Genomic DNA, 12,587 nt, shown 5'->3' on the forward strand with positions numbered 1-12,587 from the left:
TCGGTCAGCGGGTGGTGAGCAGTTGCATCACTTATTTTTCCTGGGTTTTGTTCCTCTCTTTCTCTCTCTTCTTGTTTTCCTTTTCATTACAATTTTTTATTATTATTTTATTTCAATTATTAAACTGTTCTTATCTCAACCCTCCAGTTTTCTTACTTTTGCTCTTCCGATTCTCTCCCCCATCCCACCGGTGGGGGGGAGGGTGAGCGAGTGGCTGTGTGGTGCTTGGTTGCCGACTGGGGTTAAACCATGACACTTCTCAGGGAGAGAAGTAGTACGTGCAAGAATTCTTAATCCCTTGTCACTCTATACAGTTGGTCGTTATTTTGTCTGACCTGTCGTAAAGCATTTTACCTTTAAAAGTAGATGCCTGGAGTAGCTATGCTTCATAATGAAAACTATCCATCACTTTGATCATGTTTCCACTTTCCCGTTTGAGCTAAAGAATGAAAAGTATTAATGGAATTTTGTGATGTTCTTCTCTTAGGGTTTTGAACCAAGAGGGACGGCCATCGGACAGAGACTGGTCACATGGAACAATATGGTGAAAAACACAGGGTACAAAGCAACACTTGCAAACTATCCTTTCAAATATGCAGATGAGCAAGCTAAAAGGTAAGAATTGGTATTAAAAATGCATTTTATTTTATTGGGGGTTTTTTGTATGTACATAGCGCTTGCTCCAGTACCCTCTGAAGTTAATATATATACTGCCACTGATTTCAATAAATATTGACTCTGATCATCTACAATTCTCAAGGCATTTCACGTGGAACTAGATATTTCCCATTGCAAGCTCCTTAAAGTGTATAATTTTAGTTTTCTCTTTGAATTATGGATATTTTCAGTACTGGGCTCAATGTCATTTCCTTTGAAGTTTCTAATTTAAACAAAAAATTCAATGAATATTTCAGTTTTTGTCTACCAAAGTCACATTGGTAAAAATGTTTTCTCATACATAAGAGCTATCAAGATGCGTGACTTGTTTGGATGCTCCTTTTATTAACAATCCCTTTGCTAAAGTAAGGTAAAACTATTCTGGTTTAGTCATCAAGATGACAGATGGTCAGATGATCACTACGAAAGAGAGAAGAGGCAAGCAGACTGGAACTTCCATAAGGATACCTTTTTCTGCGATATTCCAAGTAAGTGGAGAAATGATGTAAGGAATGCTAAAAACTTCTGCCAGTTGAATGATTTCTGAGCTCTTCTGTATATTGTATGCCTAATTAGGAAAATATTTTTTGCTTAGTACATTCACAATAAGCACCTTCTTTCTGTGTGCAGAAGTCTTTGAAGAAATCGGGCTGAAATGTTGTGTTCTATTGGTTCTTCCTAGGAAACAACTGTATTTATTTAAAGTGCTTCCTTTAAGTGGTTCCGTTTCCTGTGAGGATTTTTGTTAGTTACTGGTAATGCTGATCATTGTAAAAGCAGTGTTTTGTGTATGACTATAGGGGTAGCACTTAATTCACACTAGGGAAGAAGTTGTGTTTTATCTGTGCCATTAACTTAACTCTCGAAAAACCTAAATCAAAATACTTTTCCTGTATACATCCTAAAAGACATCCACAGGTCATAACTTGTACAGAATTTAGGGGTTTGTTTAGGAAAAAAAAACACAAAAAAACCTACACACACACAAAAAAAACCCCAAACAAAATACCCTCCTCAGAGAAACAAAAATCAAAAAAGACCCCCACCTTAAAGTACTGAAGGCTTATGAAGCTGTCTAAGTTAAAGTAGAGGACAAAAAGGACAAAGAAGTCTTTATTGACTTTTTACAAGGCATGCTGCAAAACTTTGATAAGTCCTGTTCTGGCAGAGAGCATACATTAGCAGATGTAGATCTTGCCTTTATTCAAATAACAATCTGGGCTCTTTTGCAGCTACTTCAATATGTGAGGACTGATAACAGAGCACAAAAACATACTTGTGAAATTATTTGTTTATATTGATCTGAGAGAGTGATGAACAGTAAAAACTGGGGTGAAAAACAGATTTATGATTTCCCCCCCCCCGCCCCCAATTGCGGTATGGCCTTACATCTAAGTGAGAAGATGTGAGAAAGGTCATCATTTCTGCTCCTGTGAGCAGAACCAAATTAGACTGAGCATATCTTGTGTTAGGAAGAGGAAATGAACACAAAAGTCTACTGAGCATTAACTGCAACTTGAAGCAGAATTAACTCCTCTTATCCTGCCTGCTGTTTCTGCGTAGTCTCACTCTCATTCTTTCCACTACTGCTTCTGCATAGTCTCAGTTATGGCAGTCATGAAGGAATTGCGCTTCTATGGGAAAGTTTGCCAGTCCATTATGTAAAGAAAACAGCTGATTTCCTCTTGACCCATTTTTGTCATTCCTGGTATCTTTCTTTGTCTGCTCCAGCATTTGCAGATTTCAGTTTCCTTGATCCTAAAGCACGGTCAGTGATCATAAAGCACTACCGCTGAGTCTTTTCATTAGTCTTGTGAAAGGCAAAAATCCCGCACGTTCACAGCAGTGAACAGCCTTTTGTTTTTTGGAATATTGTAATTAATGTGATAATGTTTCTTAACCCAAAGTACCATATTGTGTTACGCAGTACTGTATATTTGTGTTTGTATATATGTTTCCCTTTTTAGCTATGCATGAAGATCTCACTGCCACTAAGTAATTATACCCTTTCCTAAAAGCTGTCTTCTAATAAATGTGATTTAATTTGTAATTTAAGCTGTATGTGTCTAAACTGTAGAATTCTTAAAAGTGGCCTCAAGGATATCACAACAGTTTCCACTGCAGACATTTGCTTCTAAAGCAAAAACATTCTTGGAGAAACAGCTTTATAATTATTATTTATATTCCCAAATGACTTACTAAATTAGCCTTTGATTACTATTATCTGTGTACTGCCATTATGCTGTGCCAAGAATTTCATAGTTTGCTGATTAGATCTTTTGATTTTTATTTGTTTGTCATATTTCAGAAGATAGTTTGCTTGAATAGAAGTCTGTAGAGCTTCTAAGTGGTATATAGTATTGAAGGTGCCATATTTACTATAAGCACTTTAATAAGGAAACTGAAACTTTCATGTGGAGTGAGTCTTACAGATAAATAGCTCATCTTGAGAAGGAGGTGGATTCCCATGACCTGACAAAGATTTCATCTGTGTCATTTGAATGGTGGGATTTTGCCTCAGTCTTTGATACCAGACACACCCAAACAATCTATAAAACCCCCCTCCTGTACTTTCAGGTGATCGCTATTCACGAGTGGTGTTTACATCAACAGAAGGAGAGAATTTATGGAATTTGAATGCAATTAAGTCAATGTGCAATGTAGATAACTTGAGGGTAAGTAAAGATCGCATTTAAGTCGTTTAACTTGCAGATATGAAGCATGTATTTGAAACTTTGTTTTGCTGCCCATTGCCATCCAGTAGCATATGAGAGGACTTCACATTGTTTGCATCCTTTTCAAATGGTCAGTCAGCATGCAGACGAAGTTAAAAAACAACTTCCAGTTTGTAAATCAGATTATATAGGGGAATTTATTTGGTGTTGCTACTAATACCATCCAAAATGGGATGGAGGAGGGTTGCTTCAAAAGGTTTCTTTGCAGAAAGGACTATCTTAACTTTTGCTGTGTGTTTCCTCTTAGAATATTATTCCATGGATTTTTATTCTTGTTTCCCAGCAAATAATTCATTTTTCTTGCTTTTTCACCTTCAGGTGAACTAGCTGCATCCTCATAGCATATGCAGTTTTCTCTGACACCCAGCGGGTCACTCATTTTTATTTATTTAATTTTTTTTAGGTCAAAAGAGAGTAGGTTGGCAGATGAACATCAAAGGAATGTAGATACAGTAGCTAGAAATACAGCCCAATTAATAAGATGTGGATCGTGATACTTTCAGAGTAATACTAATTTTCTCTTTAAAACTGAGAAAATGAAAGAAGACATTTTGGCCTTGTCTACCTGGCCCTATTGTAATTTTTCTTAGCTTTCCTTGTACTCAGTACCTTGCATAGTCAAAATAACCATTGTAATAGCCAGCTTCAGAGGCTACCATAGCTGCTTTTACATGTGTGAGAAGATAATTTAGTGCTCTGATTGAGATCGATGTCCAGTTTCAACTGATGGAAGTTAACTGACAAAGGCTAAAATAAAATAAGCATTCAGAAGGTACATTTGTAAAATATAAGCTTGTCACTTGCTGGAGTGAACTCCTTTGAACTGCTGAGTAACCATAAATTTTTGTGTACTAGTGACTTTGTATGGAAATAAAGCAGTATGTTTTTCTTGTATTAATAATGATCAGGTTATTTCCAATTTTTTCTCCTCCAAAACAAAAATAATCATAAACAACTAACTTCATATTATACCATGTTTATTTCATGAGGAACTTTTTCATTATTAGATTTGTTTATCGTTGCCTTTTAGACAACTGTATTTATTTAGTGAATTCCCAAACTGTTTTCCCTAAGAGCTGGCATTTGCTTGCTTAAAATGTTGAGCTGTAGTGAAACATTGTATAATGAATCTCCCTTGGCTGTCTGCTGACAGGCGTTTTGTCCTGGTTGGCCTCTGTCGGTGTAAGTGGGTTTTGTCCTCACATGCTCATGAAAGGTTCCTTATTTCCCCATCAGAGGTTATTGCACTGACAGGATGGCTCACGTGATTACCCTTTATGTCTTTCAGTCAGAATGAGCCAGGTGAGCAAAGTACAGTATTTAAACTAACCCAGCTCAGTTTTGAATGAACTGAGCTAGGGAGGAATCATATTGCCGGTTCAATCAGGAGACACAGTGGAGAATAACTTTTTACAAGGGTAAAAACTGAGAATTAGGGAGGAGATGCTAATCTCTACATTAAACTGTAGAAGTTTAGTGACATAGCTGATGCAGGTAAATCCCAGGTAGTACAGATCATTGCAAAGCAATGCAGTCTGAATTAAAAAAAAATATCATTTCTGTATAACAGAATAAAGACAGTTAATTACCTCTGAAGAATAATCTTTGTAATGGTTGCATTACTCCTGAGGAATTTCTTTTTTCCCTCCCTATATGCACGCTTTTATAATAATGTATTATTTCAAACACTGCTTTACTTTTTGAGGGAAGGATAAAACTACTTCAAAAAACAAGCACCACACATCTTGTATCCATAAAAATAGCTCTTCCTTTGAAATAAGAACACTTCAGAAAATTAAATATTGGCTACTTCAGCTACGCTCACAGTTGTGTAGATATTTATAGAGAATATTGTTGCAGATAATGTTTCTATGGATCTTTTCTGTAATTTAGGTATTTACTTAAGAATATGGTAATCGAACATCTCAGCTGAGCAGAATGACAGTGCATCATGATAGCAGCATTGATTTTTAGCTAGTTAGTAGACAAAACAAATTGATATGGTTAGGTTTTGCAGTTATTGCTGGTCTATGTATGTAAACTTATAATAAAAATTAGATATTCAGGGCTCAGAAAGGGCTGAAGCTTTTTTCATTAAATTTTTTAAAAAATCCTTGTTACTTACAAATAACATGTTTAAACGACTTTAACACTTTCTAATGATTTCTAAGGACTTCTAACGCTTCTTAGAACTCATGAAGTGCTGCTATATGCCCCACTTTTGAATGCTAAGTTCTGCTAGCGGCCAGTCCCTAGAGAGGATGCTGACTTGCACTGCAGCTATCGGAAGAAATTGATGACTTCAGTGACCTTCTGGTCTTACAGACTCTCTTCTGGCTGTAGTTATTTTTGTTGTTGAATTCATGCTTGTTTAGGGCCACAGTTCTGTTGAAATAAGCGGCAAAACTTTCTGTATTCAAAGACAGGAAAATCAGACGCTATTTTCTGGAAATGCAAACCTTAGAATTTAGGTTTTTTTCTGATGATAAGCAGGATTTCAGCACCAACTAGTATTTGCTATACTATGAACTAATAATATATCCCCTATGTGTTAATTGTATTCCCATCTGCTTGTAACTACTTTAATTATATGTTTTACTGACACTTAGGGGCTCCATCCTGCAGCTGCTCAGCATATGGTAGCCCTATAATCTTCATGGAAATTTTATATACAAAATAGCTGTAGGAGGTGTTCTAATTTTTTACTACTTGGATAAGAGCAGCCCTTTTTTCCACCTGTTAATTGCAGAATGTTTTCCCTATAAACTGTAAACAGTTATTTTATAAACTTCAAAGACTGTAAATGATCTCCTCAGTGTGCTTCCCCAAAATCGTGTATTTGTGATTCTCTGTCACTGTGTAGATCCATTTAGGCAGATCTGCCCGCAGATACAGCATGTGCGCAGGTTGCACAGCTTAGTTTCCTTACTTGTTCCAAAATAAATGAAAATGTTGCCAGTGGCAGACCAAGTCTGGCAATAGTAAAATGGCCTTTTCAGTTCCTTTGGATCACCAACAAAGCCCAGTGCTACAATATATTAACATTTTACGTAGTATTTTAATGAGCTATCCGGAGCTAAATTTTGTTTTTTAATTTCTAATTTCCAGTTGCCAGCTCATGTTACTTTATCTTTGGCAACAGTTACTTTACCAGTGAATGTTTATGGCCTGCAGCAAGTGTTGAAGAACAGCATATAAACCTCATTGTCCCATCTTGAACTTCAGTACATAGAGAAGACAATACAATCCTTTCCTCCCAATTTGCCTATTATATTCTCATAGGATTAACCTGGAGATGTGCCATGAAAAATACAGATATGCTATTCCAGTGCTTCCTTTTATTTAGTAGGTTGTTCAGTTTTCCTGAGTTTGCATGTGTGAATGTTTTTATCTGGAAACAATTAAATGTGAATTATCCTGGGTTTTTGGAATGCCAGTTTGTTATTGTTCAGAAACTGGTTGACAAAATTAAGTCCATATTAAAGCTTTTATAACTGCCATGAGAATCCCCAAATGCAGGGTTTTTTTGTCTGCGTTATAAAGGATTGCTAATAATAAACCTGTGCAATTTTGCTTAAAAAAAAAAAAGGCAAAGTGGTATATTTCAGATCACCTAAATTTAAAACGTACATGGATAATGGTTTCAGGGCCCAATCCTGTAAACTCTTAAGCACATGGCTTTATTAATGTGATTGTATTAATATGTGTTCATTCATTTTCTATGTAACTTGATTAAGACTGAAATTTTATATATATCTAACTATTTGAAGGATTAATTCTAATTTGTCATGTATAACAAGCCAGAAGTTCTGGATTTAAGACTTATATTCCCTGTGCCCTATCGAGATTGAGTTTTCCCAACTTGAGAAAACTTCCCTGATCTAACCTTGTTACTTAAGAGTTTCAGTTCTATTTTATAGATGCTTTCAATTTTGCCTAGAAGTACCTTACGGTGATTTAGCTAGGTCGTGCTCTTACTGGCTTCAACTAAATCTGGAATATTCTTGAAGTGAAAGGGGAGTTATCCACATAAGGGATTAACACTCATTTAGCTAAGGACAGTCCAAACATTTTAACCAAAATGTTAAAATTGTTATCACTTTTGTAAAGCTCTGGTAGTTCCTAGGCTTTGGGCAGTCACTTGAGCTGACAACAGCAGTCCTCCCCCATGACCCAGCTCTGTGCCCTGTCTGCACTTGCCACTGGTGCCTGCTTGTCCCCGTGACTTCTCTGGCCTTGCTGCTGCTGCATCTTCCTCCACTCCACTCCTGAGTCGACTCTTGGGACTTTGTCCCACGGTGGGTGCAGCATTCAGAGGCGTGACCGTTGTCTCTGTGCAGTAGGGCTTATTTTGGGGTGCTTCATGCCACAGCGGAATTATCTTGTGCTTGTGCCTTGGAACTCCTGCATGACTTAGGGGGACGCAGTGGCTGGGTGGCAGGCTGACCTGGTTGGGGGAAATGTCTGTCAACTGTACAAGAGCTAAAAAAGACTCATAAAGTGAGGGCTGTAGAAGAGAGGTCAGATGATGGAAGTCATAAAGCTGTCACATCCTTTCTTTCTGGATGGTAAGTCCCTGCCTCTCCTAGGAACTTCAGTATGTGATTCCAAGCAGAATGAAACTTCATTGATGTATGGCTGATTGTTTCTTTTCAGGAGTATAGCATAAGATAATAGAAGAGAGTTAACAGTCCTCAGTCTGTGGAAAAAAAACCACCTCAGCGCATCTTCAGACAGTAAAATTACAATATTCTTAATGCTTCTGCCAATTTTATGCCACTGCGACAAGTCAGTATACTGAGTTACTGCTGGTTTAGTTTGCTGCATGTAAGAGGATAGTGATCAAAAACAATGTGTGTGGAAATAAGAATTTAAAATGTTAACACAAAAGGACCGTAAGCTGAATTTTCATCACTTTGGGATTTTTTTGTGGGTGAATGTTTCTAATAATTCAGACTATTACTTTAAACTGGATTTTTTGCCCTGCCTGTCTTTACACAGATCAGATCCCATTCTCAGTTTGGTGATCTCTGCCAGAGAGCCACTGCTGCTTCGTGCTGTCCCAGCTGGACACTGGGCAACTATATCGCTATTCTAAACAACAGGTCATCGTGTCAAAAAATCGTAGAACGGGATGTCTCTCACACCCTAAAGCTGCTTCGCACATGTGCCAAATACTACTACAACGGAACCCTGGGGCCAGACTGCTGGGATATGAATGCCAAAAGGAAGGACCAACTAAAGTGTACAAATGTGCCTCGCAAATGTACCAAGTACAACGCTGTTTACCAGATCCTTCACTATCTAGTGGACAAGGATTTTCTAAGCCCAAAGACAGCTGACTATGTCTTACCAGCTTTAAAATACAGCATGCTCTTCTCTCCGACTGAGAAAGGGGAAAGCATGATGAGTATTTACCTAGATAACTTTGAGAACTGGAACGCTTCTGATGGTGTAACAACCATCACAGGGATTGAGTTTGGAATAAAACATAGATTGTTTCAAGATTACCTGTTGATGGATACTGTGTATCCTGCCATAGCCATTGTAATTGTTTTATTAGTTATGTGTGTATACACGAAGTCCATGTTTATCACGCTGATGACTATGTTTGCAATAATTAGTTCCTTGATTATTTCTTATTTTCTCTATCGGGTAGTATTTAATTTTGAGTTCTTTCCATTCATGAATCTCACAGCATTGATTATTCTTGTTGGGATTGGAGCAGATGATGCTTTTGTCTTATGTGATGTTTGGAACTACACAAAATTTGATAAACCTCATGCTGGAACCTCTGAGACAGTGAGCATCACGTTGCAGCATGCTGCTCTTTCCATGTTTGTCACAAGTTTTACTACCGCTGCTGCCTTCTATGCTAATTATGTCAGCAATATCACAGCAATCAGGTGTTTTGGTGTTTATGCCGGCACTGCCATTTTGGTGAATTATGTTTTGATGGTTACATGGCTACCTGCTGTAGTTGTATTACATGAACGATATCTTCTCAATATTTTCAGTTGCTTTAAGAAACCTCAGCAGAGGGTATACAACAACAAAAACTGCTGGACAGTGTTGTGCCAAATGTTTCACAAGATTATTTTTGCAGTCTCAGAAGCATCCAGGATATTTTTTGAAAAAGTTTTGCCATGCATTGTTATCAAATTTCGATATATTTGGCTTTTCTGGTTCCTTGCCTTAACAATTGGTGGCGCATATATCGTGTGTGTAAATCCAAAGATGAAATTGCCGTCATTGGAGCTCTCTGAGTTTCAGGTATTTAGGTCTTCTCACCCATTTGAACGATATGATGCAGAATACAAAAAGCTTTTTATGTTTGAACGTGTCCACCATGGAGAGGAGCTCCACATGCCAATCACAGTAATCTGGGGTGTCACACCTGAGGATAATGGTGACCCTTTAAATCCTAAAAGTAAAGGAAAGCTGCAGCTAGATAGCAGTTTTAATATTGCTAGCCCAGCTTCACAGGTTTGGATTTTACGTTTCTGTCAGAAGTTAAGAAATCAAACATTTTATTATCAGACTGAAGAACAAGACTTCACAAGCTGCTTCATTGAAACATTTAAGCAGTGGATGGAAAATCAAGACTGCGATGAGCCATCTCTTTACCCCTGCTGCAGCCACTGGAGCTTTCCATACAAACAGGAAGTTTTTGAATTATGTATAAAGAGAGCTATAATGGAGCTAGAAAGAAGCACAGGGTACCATTTAGATAGTAAAACCCCAGGGCCTCGCTTTGACCTAAACGACACCATCAGGGCAGTGGTGTTGGAATTCCAAAGCACCTACCTCTTCACGCTGGCTTATGAGAAAATGCATCACTTCTACAAAGAGGTGGACTCATGGATTTCAAGTGAGCTTAGTTCTGCTCCTGAAGGTCTTAGCAATGGTTGGTTTGTCAGTAACCTCGAATTTTATGATCTTCAGGACAGTCTTTCTGATGGTACTCTGATTGCCATGGGTCTTTCAGTTGCTGTTGCATTTAGTGTAATGCTTCTTACAACTTGGAATATAATTATAAGCCTTTATGCAATAGTTTCAATAGCTGGAACTATTTTCGTCACTGTAGGTTCTCTGGTTCTTCTTGGATGGGAGCTAAATGTGTTAGAATCTGTCACTATTTCGGTGGCTGTTGGCTTATCTGTAGACTTTGCTGTTCATTATGGAGTGGCTTATCGCTTAGCCCCTGACCCTGACCGAGAGGGAAAAGTCATTTTTTCTTTAAGCCGTATGGGTTCTGCTATTGCAATGGCTGCATTGACTACATTTGTAGCTGGAGCAATGATGATGCCCTCTACAGTGTTGGCGTACACGCAGCTTGGCACTTTTATGATGCTTATAATGTGCATTAGTTGGGCTTTTGCAACGTTCTTCTTCCAGTGCATGTGCCGATGCCTTGGACCCCAGGGCACTTGTGGCCAGATCCCACTACCAAAAAAATTGCGGTGTAATGCCTTCTCTCAGACCTTTTCAGGAGCCCAAGGAGGCAGAGGTCAAAATAAATCGCATCCTGTTAGCAAATATCAGCTGGACTCCAGAAGTCAAAAACCAGAAATGGAGCATGAGCGCTATGAGCTCGAGCCTCTGGCGTCACAGACTGGTGTCTGTAACCCTGCAGAGAAAGCGACTTATGAAGAAACTCATGTCTGCTCAGAGCTCTTCAGCAGCAGGCCCCAAAACACATGTATGCCTATGCATTCAGCCTATAATAGCGAAGTGAGTAAAAGCATAAAAAATGTTGCTAGTTCAGCTATGCTACAGACATCTATTGACCAGCATGCCATATGCCCAATTTTCTCTCAAAACAGGCAGTGTAGCTGTCCTGATGCATATAAGCAAGTGGCAGTGAAGTGGAGTCCACACTCGTGTCAACAGTTAAGTGACACCTTCTGTTACCAGTGTTCTCCTTCACCGGGAACAGTACAGATCCAAAGCTCTGTAGCTCCTATAAACGCTTTACAGCAAGCTGCCGAAGGTTATGTGCATCCAGTCCAGCACGTCCTCCACTGCAGTTGCCTTCAAGGAAGGCTCAAAAGAACGATGACGCAGAACTCTCTGCCTAAAAATTTTTTCCTCCAGTCCGTGCAGCAGTTTCAGGCACATCAAAGAATGAATAGGACAGATTCACGTGCTCATCAAAACCCAGAGGAAAATGTAAGAACTGTTCCAAAGGTGATGAGCTCCTCACAGTTTCTCTGCCGAAACGCAGGACCTCTAGTAGTGCGTTGCTCTGAATGTGAGAACAGCATATCAAATAACCAAAAGGGATTCTGTCAACAGGCAGACAAGTGTGATGAAAAGGGTGGTACAGAAGCGAATGGGGTTGAAAGCAAGAAAGTCTCTCTGTCAAAGCAGAAAAAGAAAGCTGAGAGCAAGATAGATCAGCATTCTTTGCAGAATGACTGGGTTTTGAAGGCTGACCAAAATGATGAAAAACATCTGCTGAATAGGTCAGTGAGAGAGGCTCGCTATGAGGGTTGCCGTGAGAGTTCACACTGTTGTAGCAAGGCTATCACAGTGAAGTGCAATTCTGTTGACTGTCAAATGCCAAACATCGAAGCCAATGTGCCTCCTATGTTAATGCGCCCAGAACTTTCCAATGAAAGTTTGTTAATAAAAACACTATAATAAATCTTTAATTTGGCAATCCTGTGTCTTTCTTTTAACAATAAGTTTAAAACACTAAAAAGGAAAGTCCTGAATAAATATGAACTATAATTTGCATTTAGAACAGTAACACACATTTCATAAAGCCGTTACATGTAGCAAAACCTGATGTTGTCCAGAATGTTTTTTTGCTGTAACTCATAAACTGGATTATGCTTAATTTAGTTTTTGTCCCAGGGCATTAGAGTTTGAATTCTCCTTATAAACCATCTCAAGAAATAAAGCGTTACAAAGAAACTCTCCATTTTCTGAAGCCAGGGCTTGTGAGATTGATAACGTTTGGGGGCAGACTGAGGTTGCCACGTTTTCCGACTACGTCACTTACCTTTATTCTGCTGCTGCCTTGGCAGGCTTGCGCGCACCTTGAAACAGCGGCGGGACTGTAACTGTGTTCATTCAGGATTGTCTGAAAGACCGGCTCTGCAGGGTAGCCTGTTTGGGGAATGTTTTTAACTATTTATCCTAACAAAATCTAAAGAAAAGCTCTTGGAGGTCAACAGCACTTGCACC

At 38.7% G+C, this 12,587-nt stretch overlaps 1 protein-coding gene across 5 annotated transcripts in view; it reads left to right on the forward strand.

Annotated features, from left to right (window-relative positions):
• The window catches only part of DISP1 (dispatched RND transporter family member 1), an 88,856-nt gene extending 76,807 nt beyond the window's left edge, over positions 1–12,049 (forward strand). For 4 of the 5 annotated variants that reach the window (XM_076334631.1, XM_076334628.1, XM_076334630.1 and 1 more), the window contains exons 5-8: positions 488–615; positions 1,048–1,145; positions 3,235–3,332; positions 8,394–12,049. In XM_076334631.1, coding sequence (XP_076190746.1) covers positions 488–615; positions 1,048–1,145; positions 3,235–3,332; positions 8,394–12,038 — 3,969 coding nt within the window. In that variant the 3' untranslated portion in view covers positions 12,039–12,049. Of the gene's footprint in view, positions 1–487; positions 616–1,047; positions 1,146–3,234; positions 3,333–8,393 lie in introns of those variants that run through there. The other variant, XM_076334632.1, reaches the window with a different exon arrangement.
• The last annotated feature ends 538 nt before the right edge of the window (positions 12,050–12,587 follow it).

Source organism: Aptenodytes patagonicus, chromosome 3, assembly GCF_965638725.1.
Source record: "Aptenodytes patagonicus chromosome 3, bAptPat1.pri.cur, whole genome shotgun sequence".
Taxonomy (NCBI): domain Eukaryota; kingdom Metazoa; phylum Chordata; class Aves; order Sphenisciformes; family Spheniscidae; genus Aptenodytes; species Aptenodytes patagonicus.